This window comes from Nematostella vectensis, chromosome 7, assembly GCF_932526225.1.
Source record: "Nematostella vectensis chromosome 7, jaNemVect1.1, whole genome shotgun sequence".
NCBI lineage: Eukaryota > Metazoa > Cnidaria > Anthozoa > Actiniaria > Edwardsiidae > Nematostella > Nematostella vectensis.
The window spans coordinates 16,925,570-16,942,624 of NC_064040.1; the positions used below are offsets into that span (position 1 = coordinate 16,925,570).

The 17,055-nt window shown below is 38.6% G+C and overlaps 2 protein-coding genes and 1 long non-coding RNA gene across 4 annotated transcripts; 2 read left to right on the forward strand and 1 right to left on the reverse strand.

The window, feature by feature from the left end:
* Positions 1 to 34: 34 nt before the first annotated feature.
* Positions 35 to 4,082, forward strand: LOC5516042 (damage-control phosphatase ARMT1). 2 transcript variants are annotated; one of them, XM_048729995.1, is made up of 6 exons: positions 35 to 141; positions 536 to 641; positions 838 to 1,076; positions 1,477 to 1,642; positions 2,749 to 3,514; positions 3,553 to 4,082. In XM_048729995.1, the coding sequence occupies exons 1-5, from the start codon at positions 98 to 100 to the stop codon at positions 3,490 to 3,492; spliced, it is 1,299 nt and encodes a 432-aa protein (XP_048585952.1). In that variant the 5' UTR covers positions 35 to 97; the 3' UTR covers positions 3,493 to 3,514; positions 3,553 to 4,082. The 2 variants fall into 2 exon arrangements, with proteins under 2 accessions (XP_048585952.1, XP_032241655.2); XM_032385764.2 differs by having other exon boundaries at positions 2,749 to 4,082.
* LOC116620145 (COMM domain-containing protein 1) lies at positions 3,565 to 5,014 on the reverse strand. Its single transcript, XM_032385775.2, has 2 exons — positions 4,521 to 5,014; positions 3,565 to 3,822 (listed from the first exon to the last, which is right to left on the reverse strand). The coding sequence occupies exons 1-2, from the start codon at positions 4,995 to 4,997 to the stop codon at positions 3,718 to 3,720; spliced, it is 582 nt and encodes a 193-aa protein (XP_032241666.2). The 5' UTR covers positions 4,998 to 5,014; the 3' UTR covers positions 3,565 to 3,717.
* An 8,777-nt stretch (positions 5,015 to 13,791) lies between these two features.
* Positions 13,792 to 15,144, forward strand: LOC125568313. The gene is made up of 3 exons (XR_007312230.1): positions 13,792 to 13,920; positions 14,056 to 14,142; positions 15,104 to 15,144. It is a non-coding gene; the product is annotated as an uncharacterized LOC125568313 (long non-coding RNA).
* Positions 15,145 to 17,055: the final 1,911 nt, after the last annotated feature.

Genomic DNA, 17,055 nt, shown 5'->3' on the forward strand with positions numbered 1-17,055 from the left:
GTCAGCGGATTTACTCACGAGCCGCTTGGCTCAAATCCGCTGACCGTGTGGTGCTGTAAAAAGCTTTTTCTTTCCGGGGCTATAACAGTTTGTAAAAATGTTTCCTGAAAGACCTGAACCATCCTCTGGAAAAGACGAAGGGTAATGTATGAATACGCATTTGTCATATTCAAAGTCTAATAGAATATGGAGACATTAAGTCTATATTTTGCTTTAACTTAATATCTTGTGTTTGAATGTCGATGTGGCACCGATTTCTATTTGTTTCTCAGAGATTATGGTTAAGGTTTATTTCATCCATAACTCTCTATCTATTTTATTCTTTGTTTGATTGACTTCCATTTAAAAAAAAACTAGCGTTAGACATGCATGTTATTGTACCAAATTAGTCAGAACGCTTTTTATGATACCCCTCCCCCCGACATCCCCTGACCTTAAGAAAACTATACCCCCTTTCACAATATGTGTCGTTTTTGAAGTTTCAAGTTGATGATATTTCCTTGTTATGTAAACAAAGTGCCTTTTTGTTTTGCAGTTCATTTGCATATCTATCTATACGTGACAGGATGCCTGTCATTTTGACTAAAGTGATTGACAGTATCCACAGAAGGGCTTCCCAGTTTGTCAAGGACAATAACTTGGTGAGAAGAAAATGCAATAGTATCTGAAACTGGTGCTCATTCATTCAGTGAAACTAGTGCATGATAAAGTTTACCAGGGAGTGGTCATATTTTTCAATTTGCTTCTTTTTAACACCTTTTTATGTTTTTTTTTTTCAAATTTAACTAATTTTTATTTATTTAAACCAATCAAGCCTTTTTATTTTTAATTTTAAAGGAAATGTCAGAAGATGCCAAGTTAGTTGTGTCCAAGCTCTCAAAACTAAGATACGAAATGAAAACAGGAAAGAAGTTGACAGAGATTGAGGGTAATGCGGCTGATGCTAGCTTGTGGAACTCGGCTCTAAAATCAGCAAAATCTCTGGTTGAAAATGCAGAACCAGCCTGGTTTACTGTCCCTTGGCTGACATGTGAATGTTTTCTGTACAGGAAAATATATGAAGCATTTAGTTTGAGGTATGTGTTGAGGGCTCTCCTTATACCTCCTCTGTGTACAGTCCCTACTTCCTTGTTGATACAGATACTAAAAACACACTAAAACTACACTTTTATTCATTATTTTTTTGCATTTTTGTGCAGTAAAAGAAGGCCATTTAGTCTGCCATTTCATACCCCTGCACATGAAGATGTATCATTCTTATATGCAGATTTAGAAGGGGACCAACCCCAAACCATCTGAGGCCTCTTTTGAAAATACAATGAAAAGCAGCTTCTTAAAATTCCAGATTGAACCTTTCTTTTTATTCAAGCTACTCTTTATTCAACCATCTCTTTATTTAACCTTTTCTTTATTCAACCTTCTCTTTATGGGTATCTTTGATATGACCTTGTTTAACAGGTGTATTTTCTATCTTAGTAAACACCATCAAGAGTTTGACCCATTCCATGAGCAAAAGGAGTGTGCATTTACTACATTGACCCAGGCCATGGCATCCCTTGCTCATCATGTGGTTGACAGAATAGAGAATGCAAACCAAAATGAGGAGGTTTCCCTCAGGCTTCACTTTGACACCTTGTTACAGGTATATGGGATCTAAATTTGTTTTTTGTCAAATTTAGGTTTCTATACTGTATTTTGCGGCTCTCAAGTTCTAAGCTTTTTTTTGTCTCATAGAGAGTGGGGTCAGAGGTATTTTAAAATCTTTTTTTCTTGATTATTGACACTATTTGGCCCCTTCAAAAGTCACAGATACTATAAACTAATGTTAATGTTATGTATACTATATACTTTATACTATAAACTAATGTTAATGTTATGTATACTATATACTTTATACTATTAACTAATGTATAATGTTATGTATACTATATACTTTATACTATTAACTAATGTATAATGTTATGTATACTATATACTTTATACTATTAACTAATGTATAATGTTATGTATACTATATACTTTATACTATAAACTAATGTTAATGTTATGTATACTATATACTTTATACTATTAACTAATGTTAATGTTATGTATACTATATACTTTATACTATTAACTAATGTATAATGTTATGTATACTATATACTTTATACTATAAACTAATGTTAATGTTATGTATACTATATACTTTATACTATTAACTAATGTGTAATGTTATGTATACTATATACTTTATACTATTAACTAATGTATAATGTTATGTATACTATATACTATAAACTAATGTTAATGTTATGCATGTCCGTTAGAATTATACAAAGCAAGGATCATTATTTTTTATGCGCCTTATACCATGTTATCCAGCACCAGTATTGATATAGCACAGAGTCAGGTTTCCATGGCTAAAGCAAGAAAGTTTGTTTAGAGGAGCAACATTTTATGTCATTTTATTTGCCTTGGGGGCAGACATTATTTCTTCATGTCTTTTGTAAATTCCTGCTCTACTAAGAGGGCAGCTGGCCCTGGTTTTACTACACGACAGTTTAATCTGCAGCAGCTGCCATGTTGGCCCAAGCCAAGAACAGTCTTGAGGTGCTTGCACACTGACCATGAGGCTGACCTACACAGGGTGTTCAGTGCCTATCCAATGGTTCTAACACAGCCATACTATGGCACATGTCCTTTTCATAGAATGCTTCATAGTTGAAGGAGCTTAGAGTGATTTTGACATTACTTTCTTTTTTACAGTTCTGTCTGTGGGGAAACAAGTGTGATTTGTCTATCTCCAGTGGAGAAATCCTCTCTGGACAAACAGACAAGTTGGCTTCTAGAATTCATCACATGAAAGAAAGAATCCTTGTAGACAATTCTGATGAAGTTTGGACTCAGTTACAAGACAAGAGTAATGGCAGAGTTGACTTTATTATGGATAATGCAGGATTTGAGTTCTTTACTGACCTATGTTTAGCTGAGTTTCTAGTCCATACTAATTTAGCTAGTGTAATTTATCTACATGTCAAGGAAATACCCTGGTTTGTTTCTGACACTACTCCCCATGATGTACTATGGACACTCAATCAGCTCAAGAATTCAGCTGAGTCAGCATTATCTAGCCTTGGGAAAAAGTGGAGTCAGAGAATTGAGGATGGCACATTCATCATCAGACAGCATCAGTTCTGGAGTCTACCTAATGATTATAGTGACATGAAATCCCTAGCCAGTGACTTATACCAAGATTTATCCAACTCAAAGCTGGTTATCTTTAAAGGGGATTTGAATTATCGTAAACTAGTGGGTGACCGGAAGTGGAAGCCCACAGTTCCCTACAGAGAGGCTCTCTGGGGCTTCTGCCCTGCTCCTCTCTGTGCATTGCGCACTCTCAAATGTGAGTGCATTGTTGGATTATCTGAAGGCCAAGCAGAGCGAATAGCAGCTAATGAGAAAGACTGGATGATTAACGCTTCTTATGCTGTGCTGCAGTACGCACAATAAATATGAGAACAATCCAAGTCAGGACTGGGCCTTCTCAAACAATAGAACAATCCAAGTCAGGACTGGGCCATCTCAAACAATAGAACATTTTATTACTTTTCAGATACAGTTTTGTATATGATTTAATTAGGTGATGGTTTGATAGAAAAATATGTTAATGCTTGTTTGCACTTGAGTCATTCTCTGTCACTTAATTGTCAGCTATTCTTGTGTCACCTTAAATTTCTACGACTGTGAGTAAGATGAAAGCTGCTTCTCTATTTGATCAAAGCTATGAAGCATTTTGTTTACTTGTCCTTCATCCATTTCAAACTGGAGTACATCAATATTCTAAAAATGGAAATAACAATAATCAGTTCTTAGGCAGTTCTCTGTACAGGTACATTAAATACAATATTATATTTAGGGCATATCAAGGGGGAGAGCTGCCTCTAGAAAATTGTGATTTAGCAACAAATGGTAAGACAAGGGACAACTTTGCATCCTTCTTTTTGCAAATCCATTGTAACTAGCAATTCTGATCTTATTCTGTAGTTGTGTCTTGCCACCAAACAAAATGTTCCACCATAAATGCTTGTTCTAGCTCCCAAGGTGCTTATTTAATTTTTAAAATCATAAATTTTTATTTTGTGTGGAGGCGAAAATACTTTGCCACTGGCTATAATGCAGCTTAACCCTATATCCCCTCACCATTTATACATATGAGACCACCCCTTAATATTTAGATTCTCTGATATATAAGTTGTTCCCCCCCCCCCCCCCCCCCCCACTTCCAAATGGGCTACTTTATTTATCCATTGACTTACCCTGGGTGAAAAATAGCATAAGTTTGCGCTTTCACAAAGGCTCATAAGCCTTGCTTATCTTATAACTGAACACCTCTTGTCCTGAAAAAAGCTAAGGCACTCTTGCTGCTCACCCAAGAGCCTCGCCCACCTTGGCCCCTCCCCCTGCCATCCCAACAACATGAGCCAACAACATGAGCCTTCTTCACCACTAACTGTTATTTCTTTAGTATGTGAACTCACCTTACTAGCACCCTGCTTCACTTTATTCTCGATCTGCATCTCCACGATTGCCACCGGGGTATTTATTTGATTGACATGTCTGGCTTGGGTCTTCAGATCAACACGCCAGTTTATATCTCTCAGCTGGTTATTCCACGAAGCTCTCTGCACCAGACTATCGTGGATCTTTGTCTTCTGCGACTTCCAGAACTTCATAAAGGCCGCAGCATGCTCGTGTGGTAAAGCGCCTTCTCTTTTCTTCGTTTGCGAGGTTAGGAAGGCCTCAAGTTGATTGAAATCCATATCTGTACTGACAATATTATTTACTAAAGCATCGTATTTCTTGAGCATTGCGTCGAAATCCTCATCAGAGAGGTCGCTATAAAGCTCACTGTGTAAGAATTTATCGGTTATTTCCGTCTCACCGAAGAACTGTCTCCTAGCGAGGCCATTTAGTAGACCCACTACGTTTTTGTCCGCAGACACCGCGGCAGCCATCTTGATTTATGGAAAGTGTGGGTAAACTGTGGCTTGAGCCAGCAGAATTTATGGTCAGTGGATACCCCTGAGAATGTACTTCATATATTGTCTATTATATTGTACCATATATATATCTATATATCAAATCCCCTGGGCAACCACGAAAAAGACCTGTAGGGAAACCTATGTACTTTGTATTTTTCTCAAACCAACACTATCTATATATATATGGTCTATGATATTGTACCGACTTATGGTCATATGGTCTATTATAGTGTACCGACATATGGTATATTATATTGTACCGACATTAATATAATTGTACCGACATTATACGGCGTTATATGCATTAAACACCCTTGCACAGCTTATACACTCAGCTTATACAACCTTATACAGCTTACACAACCTTATACAGCCTTTAAACCTATACACCTAGACAACCTTATACAGCTTACACAACCTTATACGGCTTACACAACCTTATACAGCTTACACAACCTTAAACAGCTTACACAGCATACAGCCTTTACAACCTTATACAGCTTACACAACCTTATAGAGCATACACAACCTTATACAGCCTACACAACCTTACACAGCCTACACAACCTTATACAGCCTACACAACCTTATACAGCCTATACAACCTTATACAGCCTACACAACCTTATAATGCTCACACAATTTTATACAGCCTAAACAACCTTATACAGCCTACACAACGTTATACAGCCTAAACAACCTTATACAGCCTACACAACCTTATACAGCCTATGCAACCTTATACAGCCTAAACAACCTTATACAGCCTACACAACCTTATACAGCCTATGCAACCTTATACAGCTTACACAACCTTATACAGCCTACACAACCTTATACAGCCTACACAACTTTATACAGCCTATGCAACCTTATACAGCTTACACAACCTTATACAGCTTACACAACCTTATACAGCCTACACAACCTTATACAGCCTATGCAACCTTATACAGCTTACACAACCTTATACAGCCTACACAACCATATACAGCTTACACAACCTTATACAGCCTATACAACCTTACACAGCCTACACAACCTTATACAGCCTACACAACCTTATACAGCCTACACAACTTAATACAGCCTATGCAACCTTATACAGCCTACACAACCTAATACAGCCTTACACAACCTTACACAGCCTATACAACCTTATGTATCAGCCGGATATGTAACAATCAACGGAATATGTAACAACAACCGGATTTTTAGCAACAATCAACCAGATATGTAACAACAACCGGATTTGAAACAAAAATCAACCGGATATGTAACAAACTAATCGACCGGATTTGTAACGACGTTTAACAACCGGATTTGTAACAACAATCAACCTGATTTGTAACAACTAAAGGATTTCGTCAAATCGTTTGAATACAAACTCTATTTATAACAACATCGTTGGGTCTAAAGTATGCCAGGGGGGACTCTAACCATGACGTCATCAAAATACCGTTTCGTGCATATCTATTAGCAGATAAATTGTTAGAAGGTAAAACTTGGTTGACGTGTCCACGCTAGCAAGGGGGTTGCACTGGCGAAGTAACGTGGCGTGACGTCATCGATGACGTCATCAAAAATAAAAATAATTTTATCATCCCACTGAAACCATCCTAGGAGACCAAACTTGTTTGACCATAATGCTGCAAATAAAACGAGGATGGTGTAAATAAAACGAGGATCCGGACGGACGCTGACTGGCGGAGTGATGGTTGTGTGATGTGGCGTGGTGGAAAGTCGCTGAGGGGAATAAAGTTAACGCGGAGGGATGCAGCTGGTGAGGTAAAAAAGTATGATATGACAAAATAATGAAACAAAAATAGAGGTTGTTGAACAAATACTAAAAACTAAATAGTACGTTATTGTGCGGGGCAGGGAAATAATGCTGAGAAAACGTGAACTGTGTGAAACGAAGAGAGAGAAGGTAGAAGTGAGAAAAAGCAGTGGAAAGCTAGGTGCTTGGAACGAGGTAAAGCCTTGAGAGTCTGGCGGCTCGGTGACAGGAGGCTTCACATCGGGAGTTGTGCAAAAATGATAAAAAAGCACCACATCATGGCAGTAAGGATGCGAGGAAACGGTGAACTGAGCGTGGTGAAGGAGGAAAAAGTTTTTTTATCCCCTCTGTCTATTCCTCCCCCTATACGCTTACGGTACGATACGGTTTAAAATTAAAAACATTGGTCACTTATTATAGAAACGTTTACGTTCACAATATAACGTCTTATCAACCAATAGGTGTGGGTGGCACAAAACGCCATTCGATAGAAATTATAAGACTGATATTTATACAAAAGCATAGATGTATTAAATAAAGAATCATGTTTGTGAATCAAAATCATAGAGACTGTGTGTGTTATTTTTAACCCCTTCCCATTTGCGAGCATTCCAGTACCCCGTTTAGTTTATGCGACAGCCGGCTTTTTATGAATAATTGAATAAATAAATATCGAACAGCGAGCTTTTTGAAAATCAACACAAGCGTGGCTGAAAACTGCGAGCACAATCCAAATTTCGGGGGACGGTTCGCAGGCCCTTCCTGTTTCAGTGAGATGATATAGGTATTTTTTATAATGTCATCGATGACGTCACGTGACGCCAGCGCACCCATCTTCATTCCCAGAAATAAGAGACAACATGGCCGCCACGCATGCGTAATAGTGCACATACAATGTCAAAATGGCTGCCATTTATTATAAGGAAATGTGGGGAGACATCACAATTTATCAAATTTTCTCGTTTCAGAGATTTTGGGCTCACGATGCAGGACTCGAAAAAAAACCCTTGCCATTCGAGTGATACACTTTCCGTTCAAACGATGACAGAGAAAGCCCTATAATTGTTCCTTGGACATTGCACTTTTGTTCGCTTGAGAGCATACAATCCTCCATAAATTTTCTGTAATTTCATTGAAATCGGGCATAAAAGTAGTCGTTTAAAAGGTAGAACTGTTCGCCGCATCACAGGTGCAGGACTCGAAATTGGTAAATCGACTATCCTTGCATCAAATTGGCCAATAAAATAGGCAGTAGCGCCTTCCAATCTTGTTCCCGAAGAAATAACATTTGATGTAGTTATGCCTAGTTCAGGAACCATTATTGTTGTCTTTAAGATACAGACTGAAGCAAGGAAAACGGTGCGCTCCGCAAGAACAACTTCTCTCCGTTCGTCCGTTCTCCAATTAGGGGAACCATAAAGCCTTTCTAAAATACATTTTTTTTAATTTGCGCATATATGTTTTACAACCTCAGCAAGACTGCCGCACTTCCATTATCATTGGACGTATCAAATCAGAGATGCCCCTTGCACGTTTAAATACCGCTAATACTACTTTTATTTGGAATTTTAGTCAACCTGATTAAAACCTTCTAGTGTAACAACAAAAGGGAAGCCCCTGTGCTGGCCGGAATCTCGTTTTTATTTGTGATACCGCTGTTATTCCTCGCGGGCCTAGCAAAATGTGAGCCCAGAGAAACCGCTGGCTGATGTCCCTTATTTCTGGGAATGTGCCAACATGGACACGTCAACCAAGTTGGTACCCTATGACTGTTTTAGTGGTATGATATTGGTATTTTTGATTTGATGACGTCATCAATGACGTCACGTGACTTCGCCAGTGCACCCCCTTACTTACAAATCCGGTTGTTAAACGTTGTCACGTGACTTCGCTAGTGCACCCCCTTACTTCCATGGACAGGACAACCAAGTTTGACCTTCTAACAATGTATCTGATATACACCGAACGGTATTTTGATGACGTCATCGTTAGAGGTCCCCCCCCCGACATACCTAAGAAATAACGATTTGACGAATTCCTTAGGTTGTTACAAATCCGGTTGTTAAACGTTGTTACAAATCCGGTTGTTAAACGTTGTTACAAATCCGGGTGATTTTTGTTACGAATCCGGTTGACTAGTTTGTTACATATCCGGTTGATTTTTGTTACAAATCCGGTTGTTACATATCACGTTGATTGTTGTTACAAATCCGGTTGTTACATATCACGTTGATTGTTGTTACAAATCCGGTTGTTACATATCACGTTGATTGTTGTTACAAATCCGGTTGTCGTTACATATCACGTTGATTGTTGTTACAAATCCGGTTGTTGTTACATATCTGGTTGATTGTTGTTACAAATCCGGTTGTTGTTACATATCTGGTTGATTGTTGTTACAAATCCGGTTGTTGTTACATATCACGTTGATTGTTGTTACAAATCCGGTTGTTGTTACATATCACGTTGATTGTTGTTACAAATCCGGTTGTTGTTACATATCACGTTGATTGTTGTTACAAATCCGGTTGTTGTTACATATCACGTTGATTGTTGTTACAAATCCGGTTGTTGTTACATATCACGTTGATTGTTGTTACAAATCCGGTTGTTGTTACATATCTGGTTGATTGTTGTTACAAATCCGGTTGTTGTTACATATCTGGTTGATTGTTGTTACAAATCCGGTTGTTGTTACATATCACGTTGATTGTTGTTACAAATCCGGTTGTTGTTACATATCACGTTGATTGTTGTTACAAATCCGGTTGTTGTTACATATCACGTTGATTGTTGTTACAAATCCGGTTGTTGTTACATATCACGTTGATTGTTGTTACAAATCCTGTTGTTGTTACATATCACGTTGATTGTTGTTACAAATCCGGTTGTTGTTACATATCACGTTGATTGTTGTTACAAATCCTGTTGTTGTTATATCACGTTGATTGTTGTTACAAATCCGGTTGTTGTTACATATCCTGTTGATCGTTGTTACAAATCCTGTTGTTGTTACATATCACGTTGATTGTTGTTACAAATCCGGTTGTTGTTACATATCCTGTTGATCGTTGTTACAAATCCGGTTGTTGTTACAAATCCGGTTGTTGTTACAAATCCGGTTGTTGTTACAAATCCGGGTGATACATGAGCAACACCTGTCTTTTTGGTCTTTTCTGTAATCATGAACGTATCTTTAATAATACGAGATATTTTGCGCTGATTTATTTGCATTTTTGTCACACATTTCGGCTAGAGAAAGAGTTGACTTTACATCGAAAGTCATAATGATTTCTGTCAATCGCCAATTTGTTATAATCCGAATACGAAATTCACGGGATCTCTTTATACATAAATATCTTTTGTAAAAGTCGCCATGTTACGGCGGAATTCCGTTTTTAAGTTTTTTTTTTTTGTCAATTGTTTGCTTTGCGGATTGTTTTACTGGCTTTTGTTCTTTGCGTTCCATCGTACTTAGTTCATTAGTCCTTTCTATTGGTTATACCTAGTATTGGGTTTTATGTAAATCTCGTCAGTTTTGGCCAGCGCTCCGAGGAGTACGCTGCCGTTAAGGTAATATTGGTTTCATTTTTCTTGTAACTCCCTTCTCTCGATTTCTTCACGTTTTAGTCAAATTGTATGCATTTTTTGCTTGTTTCATTACCGATGTTTTCTGTATGTAATCGATATCCCATGATGTAGTTTTAACATCTAGTTACGTTGTTAGTAATGGCTTTTGATGTTTTGTATCTTGCACAGCGGAATGTGAAGGAAATGCTTGATTTTGGTGGGGTACGCGTGCTGGTCGATCTGCTGACACTTGCCGACCTACACAGGACACGAGCCACCGCACCACTCCAGACTCCAGGTACCTACGATTTATCAGGAGACTCGATACCATAAATTATTACATAGAATAGACGAACCAGGATGTGTGGATCCTGCATCAAGAGGCAAACTACGTTAACAATGGTCCTTCTTCCATTTGTTCGTTGCTATCGATTCTAAAGCATAGCATTTACTCGAAACTAAAGCTTGCAGCCACAGGTTCTTTGAAAGCACTACAGTGTTACCCCGCTGCTCTAAGGGCACCTGCCTAATAAGCACACCATGTTATTAAGGGTGTTGGGACATATCCCGTTACTTAGCGATTCGGTTGTTAGGCGCGCGCGATCATCCGGGAACCTTACACTTTTAGGTGGCACAATCGAAGTCGGGACATTATTAAAATTTAGGTGTTCATAAACAATGTCATGCCCGATTTCCGTGTTATTTGGCAGACATGTAAACTGTAGCCTTGCTTTAAAAGGGGTTTTCATTTTTTGTGTATTGTTTTTTAATCAAATGTTATTTTTGTCATAAGGCCGGAAATGGCCAAAATGTACATACGGCAACTTTAAAATAATAAAGCTCTTCGGTGGAATACGATATGGATAAAGTAAGATATCCTTTTGAAGATGAGCATGTGCTGATGGAAATAAGACTATTACTTTAATCTAGGCGCGCGGTTATTGTACTAACATTTTCGCTAAAAATAGGGTTCTGCGTATTTCGGCTCCTAACCACAGGTAACCCAAGCACTCGGTTTGAATTCTAGTACGCAAGAGAATTTGTACCCGCGTCGTTAAAACGGAAAAAAGTCTAAAAAAAAAGTCTAAATCAGTACATTTAAAAGGCCATTGGTCAAAGTTGATTAAAGAAAATGTTTGGATATCGAAACAAAGCAAATTGCCCCTGTTTAATATAATTTTTCCAATATTTCTATATTCCAAAAACGACAGTGTGAATCAGAAAATTTCAAAGGTCATTGGCCAAAAATAATTAAAGACACAATTTTAGTATCGAAATAAAGAAACTTGTTCATGTTTTATTTCTTTTTCAAATATTTTTTCCACAAATGTATTTCTGCATTCTTCGCATTCGCGTCAGTGACTGAAATTTGTCTAAAAAACAAACTTATGTGACATCAGCTCAGTAGGTAGCCTATTCAATACATGTAATACAGCAGTAATCAGGAACACTTTTGTAATTTCTTGAGGTTTAACACCAGCCTAGAGAAAGCTAGTTACACTTCTAATGAAACTGAACGTCTAGCTCTAGCTCGATTAGTCCAGAATTGTGACAAGTCTGACCTTTACACTCTACAAACGTCGCACTACAGTCTATACCATACTTCTTGCAGGTTCATCTTCTGGTGCTGCAATCCGATTAGCATTTGTATCGCATTATATTTATCAGCGATCCTTGGGGATGCTCCAGTGCGGACAGACTTGCCTCCAACACACGGATCGCTGCTAGAAATGATGCGGTGCAAATGCATAAAATTGGATTGCATTTGCTTTCTTTAAGCTGGATGTAAAATCTAAAAAAAACACAAAAGTGTTAGTGATTACTAGAATAGTCTTCAATAGCTTTATTAGACAACATAGATGCCCAATGGGGTCATACGTAAACGGGCACGAGGGACGTATCCCAAAATAAACAAATTGGGAAAAAATGAATATAAAAACTAAATGGGGCGGCAGCCACAATGGTTCTTCAGGAAATATTTATAAGCACGAGTAGGCCAGAGAACTTATTGAACTGAGTTAAGTTACATACTAGATTCTATGGTTTTACAATACGATTGAAATAAGATGCTTGAAACGTAGTTGCCCTGCAAAGAGCCGGAGATAAAGTTAAGGTTGGGTTCAGGTTACGAGTACGATAATGATTTACAAAAGTGACAAAAGGTTGAACATTAAGGTCGGTCATTTTGAAAGTACACTAGTTAGTTACACTAAAAAAATATTAGGTCTTTCACCTCTCAGTCGTAGCCCAAGGTTTGTAGATCGAGTTTTAGAAGTCGCTCTTTATAGCTCATGTCCCCGATCTTGGATCTTAGAATTCAACGGGTGGCTTGCCTTTTAACTTTTTCTAGGAGGACATTGTAAGTCTTACGCTGCCGGGGGACCAGACTTCAGTGGCGAAACAAAGCTACGACTTGACAAGGGACATGTACAGAGTACGCCTGACCCTGTATCTGTAATTAGGACACATGTCCTCTTGAGCAGACCAAGCATTCTGTTGGCCTTGGACACCACAAATAGAATGTGGGTGTCCTATGTGAGATTGCCCGATATTGTGCCCCCGATATCTTTTTCATTGTTGATGCGCTAAAGACTTGTGGCGCCAAGCGGATAGTCCACCAGTTTGGGCGATTTCTTTCGTGATAGACTGTCAAGACATAACTAACACTTGGTAGCGTTAAAGTTTTTATTTGTTTCGTCGCTCCACTTGTTAGACTTGTCAGGTCATCCTGAAGAGCTTCACAGTCCTTTATCGAAGAGATTCTTCGGTATAGCTTGGTGTCGTCTGAGTATATAGCGGTGTGCCTTTGTCTTCTGCTAGATCGTTGATGTAGGCCCTAAATAGAAGGGGGCCTATAGGCTTCCTTGAGGGACCCCGGAAGTCACTGGGAGGTGACGAGAGGCCATGCCTTCTATAACAACCCTAGCTAGTGAGTTGCTGTCACATGTACTGTAAGTTTGTCACTGACGCCAGAATGTAGAAATACATTTGTGGAGAAAATATTTAAAATAGAAATGAAACATGGACAAGTTGCTTTATTTCGATACTAGAATTTGTGTCTTTAGTAATTTTTGTCCAATGACCTTTGAAATTTTCTGATTCAGACTTGATTTTTCAAATTTGTTTAGTGTTTTGACACGGGTACCCTGTGGTTTTTGGAATACAGAAATATTGGAAGAAAGATATAAAACAGGGGCAATTTGCTTTGTTTTGATATTCAAACTGATTATTTAATCATTTTTGACCAATGGTCTTTCAAATGTATTGATTGAGACGTGTATTTTATTATTTTTCCGTTTTAGCAACGCGGGTACCCTGTGGTTTTGCTCCGAAATGGAAAAATCACAAATTTCAGGATGTTCCACCAAAGGGATTTTTGGGAACTTTTAGTATGTTAACTAGGTTGTATCACTTGTTCAAAATCCGCTGAGATAAATTCTATTGCAATAAGTTCCACCTGTAAACCACAGATTGACTGGACTAATATTAGATTTGGTAAATACTCGAGTGTCAGTCTACCTTGGAAATGGGGACTCTACGGACGAGGTTGGGTTTGCAGTTGTAGCATGGATAATAGAAAAGTAGTCTCGATCGAGCATGAAAAGTTCGTGTTATACCGGGGCATGAGTTTGGTAAAATTTGATTTTTTATGAGCTTCGTTATCTTATTTTTCTCTTGCAGGGACTCGGATGGCGATATTGTTCGCCCACTTCCACGAGTAAAGCGAATGTTGAGTCAGAAACCACTTGTCTGCCGCATGTGGTACAGGTATGAAAACTCTGAAGATATAACTGCATTGTATGCCGCTTCTAGGTGTAGGAATTGATAGGATCAAGCAACCTTCTTTAAATTAATATATTATTTTGTTAAATCTATCTGATAAATCCATCACTTACACCTCAAACAATCACCGGTATCAAGTGTTTTATTTCTGTGTTAATCTTTTTCTTTTTATTACCAAATGTGTAATGTATGCTTTGTTCCTTTCTTGTTTCTTCCTTTTTCCTTCCATTCTTCTCAGTGACATTATGCTGGTCAGTGCATAAGGCATCTTTCTGCCTCATTATCCATATCCTAGCCGTTTTGTTTGGGCAATAAGATATTTAGCATTGGTGTTTCTCCTTCCTAGCCCTCACGAGGCCAAACAACGAAATGTCAACCTGACGAATCGCCTTATTATGCAATCAAACAAGCTTTGTGTACATAAACATGGGTTTCTCAATGCTATCACAACTTTATTATGTGTTGGAGAGTTTTTTATCAATATAAGCAAAGCTATTCAAGCTCGATAGACCAATTTCAACGTAGGATACCGTTTTTTATGACTAATGAACAACTTTAATATATTCCTCCAACAAACATTGCTCTCTACAGGAAAACTCCTCCCATTGTGTACCTGTTCGTCTTGCTCGTCCTGTGTTTGTCATTTCTGAAATTATTGTAACTATTATTGTAACTATTATTTAAGCTGAACCCGCCTAGGTTAGCCTGTTATATTAGCGGGTGAGCACATAAAAGAAACATAATGTATTTATGTACAACAAAGTTGAAGTTGAAGCTTGAACTAGTTTTTAAGAATATTGGAGACATCACCAACATCGCTTAGCAAAGCTAGAAAGGCAATACTTAGTCTGCTTAACTGCTTCAGGCCATTTTGACCAGGTACTAGCGTTATTAGCAAAGAGCTTACAATCATTTTTTTTTTTTAGATTTTCTAGATTTTTTCTAGATTCGCACGTTGAAGGATCTCTTGGAGACGTGGAGAAAGGATGTTGAGTAAAAGCTGCCCTTTACTTAAACTTTAGCTATAAAAGCCTTTTTAATTTTGTACTATGAGATCCATTTTACTTAAAAATGGCCTATAATAGCCTTTTTACATTGACTATAAGAGCCTTTTTCACTATAAAAGCCTATCTTTATTTTAAGAGCCCTTTTACTTTGGCTATAAGGTCTATTTAACTATAAGAGCGTTTTTACTTTGGTTTAAGTGCCCTTTTACTTTTTCTATAAAAGCTTCTTGGCTTTTTTACTTTAAGAGCCCTTTTATTTGTGCTACAAGAATATTTTTACTTTTACCATAAGACCCATTTTAATTTGGCTAAAAGAGCCTTTTTACTTTTGTAACCTAAGATCCCTTTTACTTTGAAAAAGAGCCTATTTTCCTTTTTATTATAAGAAACCTTTTAACCTTAACATTGGCTATAAGAACCCTTTTACTTTTGTACTATACGAGCCCCTTTTTTTTGGGTATAAGGACTTTTTTTATTTTTTGACTAAACAATTTTTTTTACTTTTTGACTATAAAAGCCTTTTTTATACTTTTTTATACTATAAGAAACCTTTTTACTATAAGAGCCTATTTTCTTTTTTATTTTAAGGGCCCATTTGCTTTGGCTATAACACCTCTTTTAATTTAACAATAACAGCCTTTTAACTTTTGTACTATAAGATTTCTTTTACTTTGGCTATAAGATCCCCTTCACTTTAATATAAGAGCATTTATACTTTGACGATAAGAACCATCTTACTTTACAAGAAGAGGATCAGCAGAAAAGAAGAGAAGAAAAAAAAGAGCTAAAGCGAGAAGAGAAGTAAGAAGCGGAACGGAAAAGACAAGCGGCAAGACCAAGACAAGCAATGGGCAAGACCAAGACAAGGGGCAAGACCAAGACGAGCAATCGGCAAGACCAAGACGAGCAATCGGCAAGACCAAGACAAGGGGCAAGACCAAGACGAGCAAGCAGCAAGACCAAGACAAGGGGCAAGACCAAGACGAGCAATGGGCAAGACCAAGACAAGCAATGGGCAAGACCAAGACAAGGGGCAAGACCAAGACGAGCAATGGGCAAGACCAAGACGAGCAATGGGCAAGACCAAGACTAGCAATGGGCAAGACCAAGACAAGGGGCAAGACCAAGACAAGCAAGCCGCAAGACAACTAAGACCAAGACAAGCAAGCCGCAAGAAAGCAAGCCGCAAGACCAAGACAAGCAAGACAAGGAAGTCGCAAAACCAAGACAAGCAAGCCGCAAGACAAGCAAGACGAGGAAGCCGCAAGACAAGCAAGACCAAGACAAGCATGCAGCAAGACCGAGACAAGCAAGACAAGCAAGACAAGCAAGACGAGCAAGACGAGCAAGACGAGCAAGACAAGCAAGACCAAGCTTGCGGCTTGTCTTGCTTTTCTTGATCTTGCGGCTTGCTTGTCTTGGTCTTGCAGCTTTCTTGTCTTGCTTGTCTTGCGGCTTGCTCGTCTTAGTCTTGCGGCTTGCTCGTCTTAGTCTTGCAGCTTGCTCGCCTTGGTCTTGCAGCTTGCTCGTCTTGGTCTTGCAGCTTGCTCGTCTGGGTCTTGCAGCTTGCTCGTCTTGGTCTTGCAGCTTGCTCGTCTGGGTCTTGCAGCTTTCTCGTCTGGGTCTTGCGGCTTGTCTTGGTCTTGCTTGTCTTGCTTGTCTTGCTTGTCTTGCTTGTCTTGCTCGTCTTGCTCGTCTTGCTCGTCTTGCTTGTCTTGCTTGTCTTGCTTGTCTTGCTTGTCTTGCTTGTCTTGCTTGTCTTGCGGCTTGCTCGTCTTGGTTTTGCGGCTTGCTCGTCTTGGTCTTGCGGCTTGCTCGTCTTGGTCTTGCGGCTTGCTCGTCTTGGTTTTGCGGCTTGCTCGTCTTGGTCTTGTTGCTGCTCGTCTTGGTC

What these genes read in the sequence shown, in the direction of transcription:
- LOC116620145 (XM_032385775.2), bottom strand. Translation starts at nt 4,997, where the DNA reads ATGGCTGCCGCGGTGTCTGCGGACAAAAACGTAGTGGGTCTACTAAAT. An exon ending in TGAAGCAGGGTGCTAGTAAG is followed by an intron (nt 3,823 to 4,520) that starts GTGAGTTCACAT and finishes TTCCATTTTTAG; the next exon opens with AATATTGATGTACTCCAGTT.
- LOC5516042 (XM_032385764.2), top strand. Translation starts at nt 98, where the DNA reads ATGTTTCCTGAAAGACCTGAACCATCCTCTGGAAAAGACGAAGG. An exon ending in TTGTCAAGGACAATAACTTG is followed by an intron (nt 642 to 837) that starts GTGAGAAGAAAA and finishes TTAATTTTAAAG; the next exon opens with GAAATGTCAGAAGATGCCAA. An exon ending in ACTTTGACACCTTGTTACAG is followed by an intron (nt 1,643 to 2,748) that starts GTATATGGGATC and finishes TCTTTTTTACAG; the next exon opens with TTCTGTCTGTGGGGAAACAA.